Below are 12222 nucleotides of genomic sequence, written 5' to 3' on the forward strand. Positions count from 1 at the left end.
TGCTACAATATGCAAAACACTTCATAATCATTACTCTATAGCAGTTATAAAGGCAGCATTTGAAAGGCTGCCATGACTATGTAATGAAAGTGAGGGGTCTAAGTTGCTGAAGAAAACAGTGAGGAAAGTATAAGAAAAAAATTTCCCAGCTAAAGCAGCCCACTGGGTTTCTACAGCAAGAGGGGTGACATAGCAAACTGGAAGAAACAGAGCAAATGGCCAGGAACAACATTAGGAACAATTCTGAGCAATTGACAGCTGATTAGTACATCAATCAACAGCAGACAGGCAAGAGTGCTGATCAGGTAGGACCTGCCTACTACCTTTCTTTTATGGTAGGTACTGACCTACTTGCATAGGTTAACCTACCACAATTTTTTATAAGCAAGCAATTAATGGCCTGTATAATATCTAATAACCCAAACTGGGAACGGGCGAGGAATTGAGCTTGATTTCTGCAGCTTGCAACTCAGCAGTAGTTTGTAATTGAAGACTTGATCCATGTTTAAAGCTTCATAGAGAACTTAAACCTGAGCCTAGGTAATGCTGATTCTCAGTAGGACTTTGTTTTGGGAAGCTGCATGGTTTCTCTGCTACTTTAGCTAAGACAAATGCTCATTATTAAAGCCATCCTGTAAACAATGCATAGAGTTTGTAGATTGCATTTTTTAACTGTTAAATTATCTGAAACCAATGCATTTTAAGTTCACCCACGACTTGCAGCTGCTCAGTGAAACTGGTTCTCAGGTTCACTTCAGAGTGGGCTTCCGAGCACTCCTGCTAGTCTGAATGAGCTGGACTGCAGGTCACTGAAAGAGCGGGATGTCCCAAAGTGGGTTAATCCACTAGTACCACAAGCATGATTCTGCTGAAACCTGCCCTGTTGAGGCTGAGCAAGGAAAAGGTTGAGCCAGGGACTTATTAAACAAAGTATCAATTCAATGAGCCTGGATTTTTTTCAATAAAGACTTAAATTTGACTAGTTTTTTTTCCAAATGTGGTGACCCTACCATCTCATTTTTTCTCTCACAAAACCATGGAAGATCAGACTTGATGCATGTAGTGTTTCTCGTGCAAAAGCAAGTAGTAGAACACACTTCCCCTTTTAAGAAGATTGAGAAGTTTGAGTCAAGCAACTCCTGTGAAAGCAGTGTCACAGAATCATAGAATGGTTTGGGTTGGAAGGGACCTTAAAGATCATCTGGTTCCAACCCGCCCTGCTGTGGGCAGGGATACCTTGCACTAGATCAGGTTGCTTAAAGCCCCATCCAACCTGGCCTTGAGTGCTTCCAGGGATGGGGCATCCACAACCTCTCTGGGCAACCTGTTCCAGTGTCTCACCACCCTCACAGGAAAGAATTTCTTCCTAATATCTAATCTAAATCTACCATCTTTCAGTTTAAAACCATTACCCCTTGTCCTATCACTACACTCCCTGATAAAGAGACCCTCGCCAGTTTTCCTGTAGGCCCTTTTTAAGTACTGGAAGGCTGCTATAAGGTCTCCCTGGAGCCTTCTCTTCTCCAGGCTAAACAACCCCACAACTCTCTCAGCCTCATAGAGGAGGTGCTCCAGCCCCCTGATCATCTTCGTGGCCCTCCTTTGGACCTGCTCAAGCAGGTCCATGTCTTTCTTATGCTGGACGCAGTAGTCCAGATGGGGTCTCACCAGAGCAGAGGGGGAGAATCACCTCCCTCGACCTGCTGGCCATGCTTCTTTTGATGCAGCCCAGGATACGGTTGGCTTTCTGGACTGGAAGCGCACATTGCCGGCTCATGTCCAGCTTTTCATGCACCATTACCCCCAAGTCCTTCTCGGCAGGGCTGCTCTCAATCCTTTCATCCCCCAGCCAGTATTGATACTGGTTGCTCTGACCCATGTGCAGGACCTTGCACTTGGCCGTGTTGAACTTCATGAGGTTCGCACGGGCCCACCTCTCAAGCCTGTCAGGGTCCCTCTGGATGGCAACCCTTCCCTCTAGAGTATCAAGCACACCACTCAGCTTGGTGTCATCTGCAAACTTGCTGTCATTGCTATAAATACAGCAATTGAAGCTCATAAATGATACTTGTCTTGATAATTCTTCTGTAGTTAGAAGAAATTGAGGGTGGGCATTGCTGTCCTATACTTATTGTGAAAGTTGGTGTCATATCCAAACCTGGACGTCTGTTGTATACAACCACCAAATTCAATTCCCCCATCAGTTCCAGCTGATGCTGGAAAACCCACTGAAGGTTTAGGGTTGTGGTTCATGGTTGCTGTGGCTGTCCTTCTAGCAGACCCTTTTCTGTGGAGCACTTGAAATGTGTTTCCAAGGTGCAGATTTCTACTGGGCAAGTTCTGCCATGGCTAACTGCTCAGTTTATTTTTATCTCTTTTGTCTTCTGCACTTCATTATGTAAGATTCAGAAGCTGAATCATGCTTTAATCCCACTTATTTGTATGCGGGTTATTTTTGCATTATGAAATAGGAAAGCTTAATATGTGATTGGAGCTCTTAAGAAATCGTAAAGTTCAGTATCTGCCTGACCTGTGAGGAAAACTGGATTTGTTCTTAGCATGACAGATGAAGATTTAACTTAACTAGTAGTTAACACTAGAACATAGGGAAATTACTTGCGTGCAACTATAGATTGCCAGTCTTAGACTTTGGTACTTAAGCAAATTTTGAGTCAGTGTTCCTTATTTGTCAGGGAAGCTAAGAGGAGTGTATTATTTGAAGCACGTGTTATATTCAAAGCTGTTTCTAGTTCAAAACTTAACACTTTCGGAAAAATATTTTTTTTCCATATTTCTGTCAAAATAAATGTTTGTTTCTTTTAAAACTGAGAGCAAAACTGAGTAACTTTGTCTGTACTAGGGAGATGTGGATAATCTAGAGACACAGTATCGGAAAATACAAGACTTTTAATAGTGCTGTACTGTACTTAGAAATGGTTAGATGATTATACCTATAGTGGTCATAGTATTTTCCTCTTCAGGTTAAATTTAAACTTCTGTGTTTAGCTGTTGCTCTCTAAATCCATTTGTTTGGTGGTTCTTTCTGTAGAAATTAGGGAGATTGGAAAGCAGTGATCTGTTCTTGTTTTCCTGCTGGGGTGCATGTGTGGGCACGTTCATTGTGGAAATTTGAGAGAGTAATAATTTCTACATCTATGGGTTGGGTTTTTTTGTGCTTCTAGTCAGACATTTAGTTTAACTCCTGAATGAGCAGCAGTCGTAAAACAACTGATTGGTACACCGAGGCATTAACTCCACCCTGGTGTGGTGGCAGTTTAAGGCAACGTGAAGGTTAGTGCTGTAAATTGAGGATAAGCCTAGTAATGGAAATATGAATATATATTTTTTATATATATTCATATATAGCCAAAATGCATCTGAAAAGTTCCTGTTAGTGTACTAGGATAGATGTAGAAGGTGCTCGATTCACAATTTCACTCTGGACAACATTCACATTCCTGTTTTGAGAGAGCATACTATTTTATCCTAATGCTTACGTTAGCAATGTCAGTAAGACTTGGCTCTGGCTTTTCTCTTCCCCATTCTCTAAATCAAGGATCATAATCCAGCTGTGTAGACAACAGTGGGTATTCGGGTATTGCTTGGCTTCATGTTGCTTCTGTATTTGTGGGTACAAGCCATGTCCTTGTTGCACGGCATTGTTCCTGGAGGGCCAGCATTAATCAAGGATAGGAGACCCACAGTTCAAACCAAGTGGGGTGAGACTTACCAGAGATGAGAACTAAGACTCCAGAAGGAAGGCAGTCAAGCAAATGTCTCTTGCCTAAATGACTGTTAAAGGAGCTCTGTGAAAAATTATCCTTTCATTAAAAAAGGATCAGGCCAGAAGATACGAGTAGAGGTCTTTTTAGGCATTCAGTCTAGACCTGTTCGCCTTCAGGCTCCTGAGGAAAAATAACTCCATCATAGAACATGTTCTGCTCACCTGAGTGTGTTTTCCAATGCAAGCTCTTCTGGAAGCCTGCTTTGCATTGCATCTCTGCTGTGAGGTTTAAGAACACTACTGAAGCTATATGCCCAAATGTGTTTTTGGCCAGTTTGTCCCTGTTTTCATATGCTAATGCACTTTTAGCTATAATAGCTCTCATGTACATATTCATGCATTTTATTTTACAATCTTGCATGCTCTTGAGGTCAGATTAATAGGCCTACAGTTGTACTTGGTGTTTCTTCCCACTCTTCATGAATACTTCTGCTTTTGGGTACTCCGCTAATGCCACCCGTAGCTGACTACCCTTGTGCTCTGATGCAACATTTCCTGTACGTTTTACCCTTACTTTTTCCTGTTCCAGGAGCCTCAGCAAGTGGGACTCGGCAAACACTGTGTTTCCTGTGTGTTTGTAAACCCATAGCTGGTAACTTCTATTCATCAGTACTCTCCAGTTTCCTTTGCTTTTACTGATCTTTCCATATAACCGCTGGAAGAAATTACTTAACCTGCAGTGCAGAGCTCCAGACCTGTGTGTGGCCCCTCACATAGGTTTTTACAACTTCAACAGTAAGAAATGCCAAGTGTACACCAGTTTGAAGATCCTGAGCTCTGTAGGAATAGCGTTTTTATTTTCTAGCCCATGTCTAGAAGGTCAGTCTGCAGTCTGGCAGTTTCTGCAAGAATATCGCTAAGTTTAAATGTTCTGTGTCTTGCTGTATATCCTTGTACTGTACTGGCAGGCTTCTTAACGTTCTTTGTAATTTTTCAGGTTTTCTGTGTTAGTATGGGTAAGTTTTGCAGGAGTGTATACTATTACCTCATGACACTTAGTTTAGTTTTTTTTCAATTTTATGAGGTTTTCTTCAGTTTCATGGGCCAAACATAGCTGCTTATTCCATGGAAGGAAGCGACTTTTCATAAAAAGGTTAGTGGTAAAATGAAGTAGAAGGATAACTTTGGATGAGAACTTTTTCCTGTAAAACATCAGAGCTCTGTTGTTTTACTTCATTTAAGTCTTAATGAGGATTTTAAAAAAGAAAACCTGAAGAACCTACGTTATACAGAGTTACTTACATAAATGTTATCGAGTGTTTGGTATAACTCCATTTTTCTTCAGGTAGACTTGATACTCAGATCAAATTGCTACTCCGTACAGCTTGAATACCAAATAAACTCAACATGGGTCTGTCATAATAGTTGTTTTTTCACATTTTAGCCAAGAATGTCAATACTTGGTATAAAGATATCCGCTCTGTAAGACTGTCAGACTTGCTCTCGGATGTTGAAAGTGGAGAGTGGCCTGTCAAACCCTTTCCTTTTGGAAGGATGACTGCGACAGTTGTAAATCAGAGCTTCCTTGGAAAGAAGAAGAATTTGCAAGGTGTCTTCATGCAGAAGCTAAAACCTACAGGCCTTTTTGAGGGGTCAGTTGGTAAGACCCAAGCCTGGCATGGGTTCGTGGGCCTGTCTGGTCAGTGGGCTCGGGAGCCAGGCTGTTCTACGGTCTGGGGTTTTCTGTACGTCACAAGTTCCTCCCAGGCTCTTTGGGGAGGTGATCATGCACACAGCAACTGAACTGTCTGATCTTTGCTGTCAGCTCTTTTAAAGTAAAAAGGAAATGGTGGTCTCAGTTTGTCTTATTCTTTATCCTCAGTGCAGAGCTCTTCTAAGAAGCAGCATTTGTCGTAGTTTTAGTATGGCATTCCGGTCCTGGATGTGAGGCAGGACCAGAGGCAGTGGGCACAAACTGAAATACAGCAAGGTCTGTCTGAACATTGGGAGACACTTTTTCACTGTGAGGGTGACTGAGCACAGGGACAGGTTGCCCAGAGAGGTGGTGGAGGCTCCATTTGTGAAGATCTTCTGAAGCCATCTGGACATGGTCCTGGGCGAGCAGCTCCAGGTGGCCCTGCTTGAGCCAGGGGGGTTGGACCAGATGACCTCCAGAGGTCCCTTCTCACCTCAACCACTCTGTGGTTCTGTTGACTCTGACCACAGGGGCTGTAGGGACTTCTCTGGTTCTTTGGAAAAGAATGAAAAGCAGCTGAGGATTAGCGTTCCTGTGTGATACACTTGACTGTGGTTAGGCTCAGGCAGGCTGTCCCTTTGTGAGTTCTTAGATGAATGAACTTGTGAGTTATTTATCTCTGAGCTAGAGGGATGAGGCTAGAGATCAGCAGACTGTTTTAATCTCTGGAGCCTTTTGCAAATTAGGACAATTCATTAACTCTGTAGATATAGCTTAGCCATTTAAACTCAAGGCCCTAACTTTTCGTTTGTCTTGTTGCTTAATGATACCTGCTTCATTGTTCTAGAGCTAAATTCAAAGAGGAGACCTCTATGCATTAGATGCCTGTTCTGTGGTGCTGCTCTTAGCAAGAGTAGAAGTATCCACGGAAATTGTTCAGCCAGTCGTCAGGATACTGGCAGCTTATTTGCTGAGCATCCTCTTCTGCTTTCTGAAGTTGTTGATGAAATAATTTAACACACCTAAAGCAAATGTAAGTTACAGAACAGACTCTGTTCCACAGCGATGACGCTACCCATACCTCTCCTTGCTAGTAATGCCAATGAAATGTTAGCTGTAGGCTCACCACTGATGGTGGCTCAAAAGCCTGCAAATGATCATACAGAGATTCATTACACTGTCATTGTTCTGAGATAAAAGCTCTCTTAGAGCAAGTTGAAAGATAGCATGCTGACAAATTAGCCAAATAAATGAGGTACATAAAATTGCAAGATGGAGTTTGCAGTTTCTGTTGTGTGTGTAAGTAATAGCCTGTGGAAATAGCAGCCTGAAAAACATATGCTGCAGCAGCAGTCTGCTTGTCAGGTGCTTGTGTTCATTCACAGCAGATATTTCTAGAGGAAGCATGAATGGGAACCTTGATTTTAGTAACACAGTTGATTTTTTTGAGGTTATTTGCTGTGGATTTCTTGTTCTTTCTGGTGGTAAAGCAAGGTCAATTTGTGCTTCAAATGTGCAATTGAAAATCCCTCTTCTAGCAAATTAGACCCGTGGTGCTCAGCAGCAGATGTTGTCTGTGGGAGGCGAATACTTTCTTTTCTCCTTTCCACTTTCTCCTTTCTGCTCCAAAGGGATCATTAGAGGCTGGCAGCAGACCCAGCAACGGGCAGTGCTGTAACTGGCCATAGCCTTGCGTACTCTTTCCCTCCCCACAGCAGCACAGTGGCACCGTTCAGGTTCCCGGTGCAACACCATGGGCTCTGGAGGAGCAAGAGGTGTACCGGAGTGCACAAGCATTGTAGCTGGGGAGTAGAAACAAAGAGTTTAAGTGTGTGAGGCAATTAATGGAACATAACACCCCGTACCCCAGTAAACCAGTACTAACAAGCTTTGTAAAGATGACCTGAAAGCTTTGTTGGGATGTGTTCTGATCACCTGCATACTTATCTGTGTGTGTGACCAAGCACAGCTGGCAGCTACTCCCACTGTCTGCCTGTAGTGCTGTTGGTGGCATCCAGGCAAAGTCTAGGAGGTGGTTTCCTGATGCCAGCTGTAAGACCACCTGAAGATTTTGTTCCTGCCAGTTAATCACTGATTGTAAACACACTGAGCAGGACACTGATGCAGTTCCAGAGCGGCCAGTTCCATTCTTTTCTGTAATTTCTTCAGTGCCGACTCTCTCTTTGTGCTTAGCTCATGGTTGGATTTCTTGACATCAACAAGTGTCAGAGGAAGAAAGATTGCATTTGTTGGGTATTGGATTGCAGTTAACTGTAATTGTCGTATCCTGCCAGTCCTCTCTCCTTTGCTGTGGAGTTCTGTGGTGTAGGATTCTCTATGGAAATGGGATTAGATGTGGCTGTCTGGCACCACTTTCTCTTGAGTAAAGGCACTTGAATAAATTGCTGGAAGTGCCTGTTCAAAGCTTCTGGCACAGATTAATTTCCCTACACAAACTCTAGGAGAAGTTCTGTTTCTGTGCTGGTAAATTGGTTTTAGCTGGTCAGGGAAATGGAATCAGTGACAGTATAATTGTAGAATAATTCAGTCTAGAAGGAGCCTCAGAAGGTCATCTAGCCTAGCCTGCTGCTCAGAACAGGATCACTTCCGTTATGAATGTGTTTATAAACTCCTTTTGCTTAACATCCTTTTTACCCTCTTTCTTCTACTTACTTAATCTCCATGCAAACATGTATTTGGCAGTACCAGCCCCAGATGAGCACACTAAGTGAGGTGAAGAATGAATGCATACAGATGGTGACTGAATTACTCTCACAGAAACCTGTTGCAAAAAACCCTAATCTTCAGCCAGCAGTCTCACCTGTCTGCTCCTAAGAGTCTATGTATATGAACTGTGACATGTTTCCATGGTCTAAAGAGTGTGTCAAGATTAAGTATTTAAATTCTCTGGCTTCCAAGAAGAATGATGCTAGAATGCCACTGCTAAATCTGTTTGTCTTGTTGTCAATGTGAATTTGTTTGAAAATTCTGGTCTGTAATCCAGGGGACAGTATCAAAGGTAGTAGGTAGATTGTCCTTAAGGTATTTTTTGACGCAGGGGAAGTGTCACCTTTGTCAGCACTTGGCAGTCTTCCATTTTAGCTCAAATACAATCTGAAGGTTAATGCTGTAGGTATTTCAAAGATTCCTGTTTTCTTAATTATCATTCCTGTTGCTTTTTCTAGTGTCCTCTTTCTCTATAGCACCATGTTTGTAATTCTTCAGGTAATTAGTTAACTGTTTGTCTGGGTGCTTTTAGCACATGACAAGAATATAGTTAGTGTAACTATTTTATGTAGATTTACCTAGAGTTTAAATTACTTAGCAGATTCGGGGTCAGCAAAGTGTTTGAAGTGGCATAGAAGTCAGTGTAGCATATTTGTTTGCATATTTGTGTATGCAGACTTAAAAGGTCTGTGATTCCTGGCTGCTGTGGCCATGTAACTCATTTAATGAACTAGTCAATGTAAGCTGACTGGTATGTATATAGAGATGTAATTAATGGAATGCTTATAACAGCACATGTCTCTACTGAGATAAAATACATGCTTTTTTATAGTTCCTATTTGTATTACTCAAGAGCACTTACTGTAGTGATTAACTTCTACAAAATCAATTTATGTCTTACAGCTTGCCTTGAAGGGATCTAACTATGCTGGTCTGCTGGAGCGGCATCGCATTCATACAAAAAACGTGGAACATGTTGTAGACAGTTTACGGTAAGAATGTATGGATGTTGAGAATTTCAGACACAGTGCAAATATCCATGGATATTTGTAAACATAGTAAAACATAGTAAACATAGTAAAACAATGAAAGGAAGCTTTGTGTTACAAGCTCTAATAAAATTGGAATACTGAAAACAGGATGATGCAGATGAACAGTCATTCCTGAAACAATCATAATGTGAACTAGCTCAATTAACTGACACACTGCATTATTATCTTGAAAACAAATGAAAAAGATGTAAAGGATTTGTGTGAGTGTCAAATGCTTATAAGCCAAATACCACTGTAATTAGTCCTTAATTACATGTCAGTTTTTCAGAAGGATGTGACAAGGAACAATATAGGACACATTCAGGCTTTTTCTGTACTTTATAGGAACGAGAGGATAGAAGTTCGTCTTGTTAAACGTCGAGAATATAATGAAGAGACAGTTCGGTGGGCAGATGCTGTTATATCAGCAGGAGGTACGACTTTATGGAAGGGAAGTATTTGTTTCAGTATGTTTTCATAGATGCATTTTTCAAAAATATTTTGCAGTGTGTGAAGCATCTGGAGGTATGCATATTTTGAAAAGAAATTGCTTATCTAATTGTCAGAAAATATAACAAAATGCAATGGTTGTGACCATTCTCTTTACCTCTAGTATCTAAAATTGTAGCACTAGGAGGTGAATCCCAGTACACGACCACTTTGGAAATGTTTAATTGTCTTGTGTAAAACAATATAAACTGTGGAATTTACTATAGTTTTCACCTGAAGAGGATAAAATGCTTGCTGTCATGTGATTGACATCATGGTACGTAGCCCTAAACCCTACTCTTTGAATTTTGGTATGTGAGGTGGAGACTAACATACTACCTTTTCCTCCCCTTGCTCAAACTGTCTTTCTTGCTTTCACACTTACTTCCAGTGACTGGAGTATCTAGTTGAATGGTACAGGTAAAAGTATGCAACTTCTGAGCAGCCTGTGCCACTGATTAAAGCTTTTTAAAAGAACCAACAGAACGACTAACCTGATTGTTTCTTTTTAACATTGGATTGCAGCGGCTCATTGTTATTATTGTGATTTGCTGCAAATACTGCGGTGTGTTGCTGGGCTCTGACATAATGTTCAATCATCTGTGGCAGTTAGACTTGACCACTGCTCTGCCTTTCTCTCCTCCCCACTGGTCCACTTTGCCCTTAGCTAATGGTTACCACGCAGAATAGGTAGAAAGGGATATGTGTACATTCCTGAAGCATCGTAATATACTCCTGTAGATTTCAAAGAACTCTTCTCAGCTGGAGATTAAAGTGTCAATTTGGCTGTGGTAACGTTTGTCATGGTTATGAGGCAAGCAGTTGGGAAGTGATACATACATCATCCAAGGTTTTCAGAGCTTTTATCTTGGTGCAAAGACTGATTCAGGTTATAGCTGTCCATCTGTTCAGCACACAGGAAAGAATATCAATATCTGAAGAAGCCAGTGACACTTAAAGGTTTCTACTTCAACAGTTTTATCTAAGACTTCTTTTCCAGGTGTGCCTATTTGGGGCCAAATAAGACCTTTAAATTGTGCCTTCTAGGAGAACAACTGAGATGGAACTAAAGTCTTTATTTTCATGTGATTCACAGTAAAATTTGGTATTGTTTCTTGTCTCCTGTGGCTTTGATTAGCGATACTTTCTAAATTTATTTTCTTAAAGAATTTCTCTTACCAGCTGATAAACATACAGAAATTTCCTTAAATCTCTTTTCAAACTTGCTTCTGCCAAATTCAGTTGCCTGGGCCTGTATAGCTGTCAGATAAATCGTACTTTTTCCAGTCATGTTTGCCATCTTGAATTCAGTTGTCACTACTCTGCTTTGAAAGGTGTCAGTAGTTTTGGGGTCCCATTTTATCTTTGTGCAGCTTACCTGATCACTTGTTGATATAAAAGCACGTAGTGGTAATGCTGCAGTACATGTGAGACTATTTTGGGGGGGATATGAATGATATTAATGTGAAATGAAACTAACTTTTGTTTTGCTTTTTCTGTAGGTGATGGTACAATGTTGTTGGCAGCCAGTAAGGTCTTTGATAAATTTAAACCAGTTATTGGAGTAAATACTGATCCTGAAAGGTAAAAACACATTTGGGAAAGCGATGCTTTATTTAGTATCAGGCATAATATGCATCTGTTTTCATGATGCATGAGGCATGCCTGTAGCGTTTGACAGCGTAAATGTCTGTTTCAGTGGATTGTAGATATCAAGTGAACCTGTTGTTTTATTAGAAAAGTTTCCACAATGAGTTATCCTGTCTCATCTGAGAGGACATTAAGTAGTGTGGATAAGCATGACTGTGTTGAACTGCCACAGCTGTTTTCACACAGCAGTGTAACAGCACTTGTAGCTAGTTAACTTGTATTACCGACCAGAAGTTTGAGGGTAGAGATGGCACTGTAGAACAGAGGCAGGAAAAGGGACTTAAAAGCAACTAAGTGGTGCCTGAATACCCAGAAACTTGGTTTCTTTATGAAGAAGGCGAATCCTGTTGGAAATCTGATAGGGCCTCAGATGAAGAAGTTTGTTCTGGTTTCTTCATGTAAACCATGTCCTATCTCAGAGGACACAGTCTCCTCAGCCAATTAATGGCATTTAGTTGTCCTATTATAAACTCCACACAAGTTGCATCCACCTAGCCATAAGATTGATTTGGGCAGGTGGATGCAGTGTATTAGTACCGCCTGGTTGGTATAACCTTCAAATCGATGGCAAGTAAAACTCAGAATTCACCAAGGCTCTGTCTGCTGAGATTTCCAGATTTAGGTTTCTGCTTTTGACTGTACCAGTTAATTTAATCTTAGTTGATAAGGAAGTGGTGGCCAAAAGTTTTAATTCCTGCCATACCTTACTCCTCTTCCAAAACTTTTCAAATGCTGTGAATAGATATTCTACGGTATCAAGCCTGAATAGCAGGGTTCAAATAACAAGTGCCTTCAAGTTATCAAATATCACTCATGAAAGAGGAGCAGTGTTTAGTCTTCTGGCTTTGACATGAGATTCTTTTGATCTTAGGCATGTTGCTTACCTGTCTCATATCACTAACTTG

At 41.2% G+C, this 12222-nt stretch overlaps 1 protein-coding gene across 1 annotated transcript in view; it reads left to right on the plus strand.

The window, feature by feature from the left end:
- NADK2 (NAD kinase 2, mitochondrial) overlaps positions 1-12222 on the plus strand; it is a 36238-nt gene that overhangs the window by 8780 nt on the left and 15236 nt on the right. The window contains exons 3-5 of the mRNA XM_050913625.1: positions 9051-9139; positions 9524-9612; positions 11170-11251. Of these exons, the coding sequence (XP_050769582.1) occupies positions 9051-9139; positions 9524-9612; positions 11170-11251 (260 nt within the window). The remainder of the gene's footprint in view (positions 1-9050; positions 9140-9523; positions 9613-11169; positions 11252-12222) is intronic.

This window comes from Gymnogyps californianus, chromosome Z, assembly GCF_018139145.2.
Source record: "Gymnogyps californianus isolate 813 chromosome Z, ASM1813914v2, whole genome shotgun sequence".
Classification (NCBI taxonomy): Eukaryota; Metazoa; Chordata; class Aves; order Accipitriformes; family Cathartidae; genus Gymnogyps; species Gymnogyps californianus.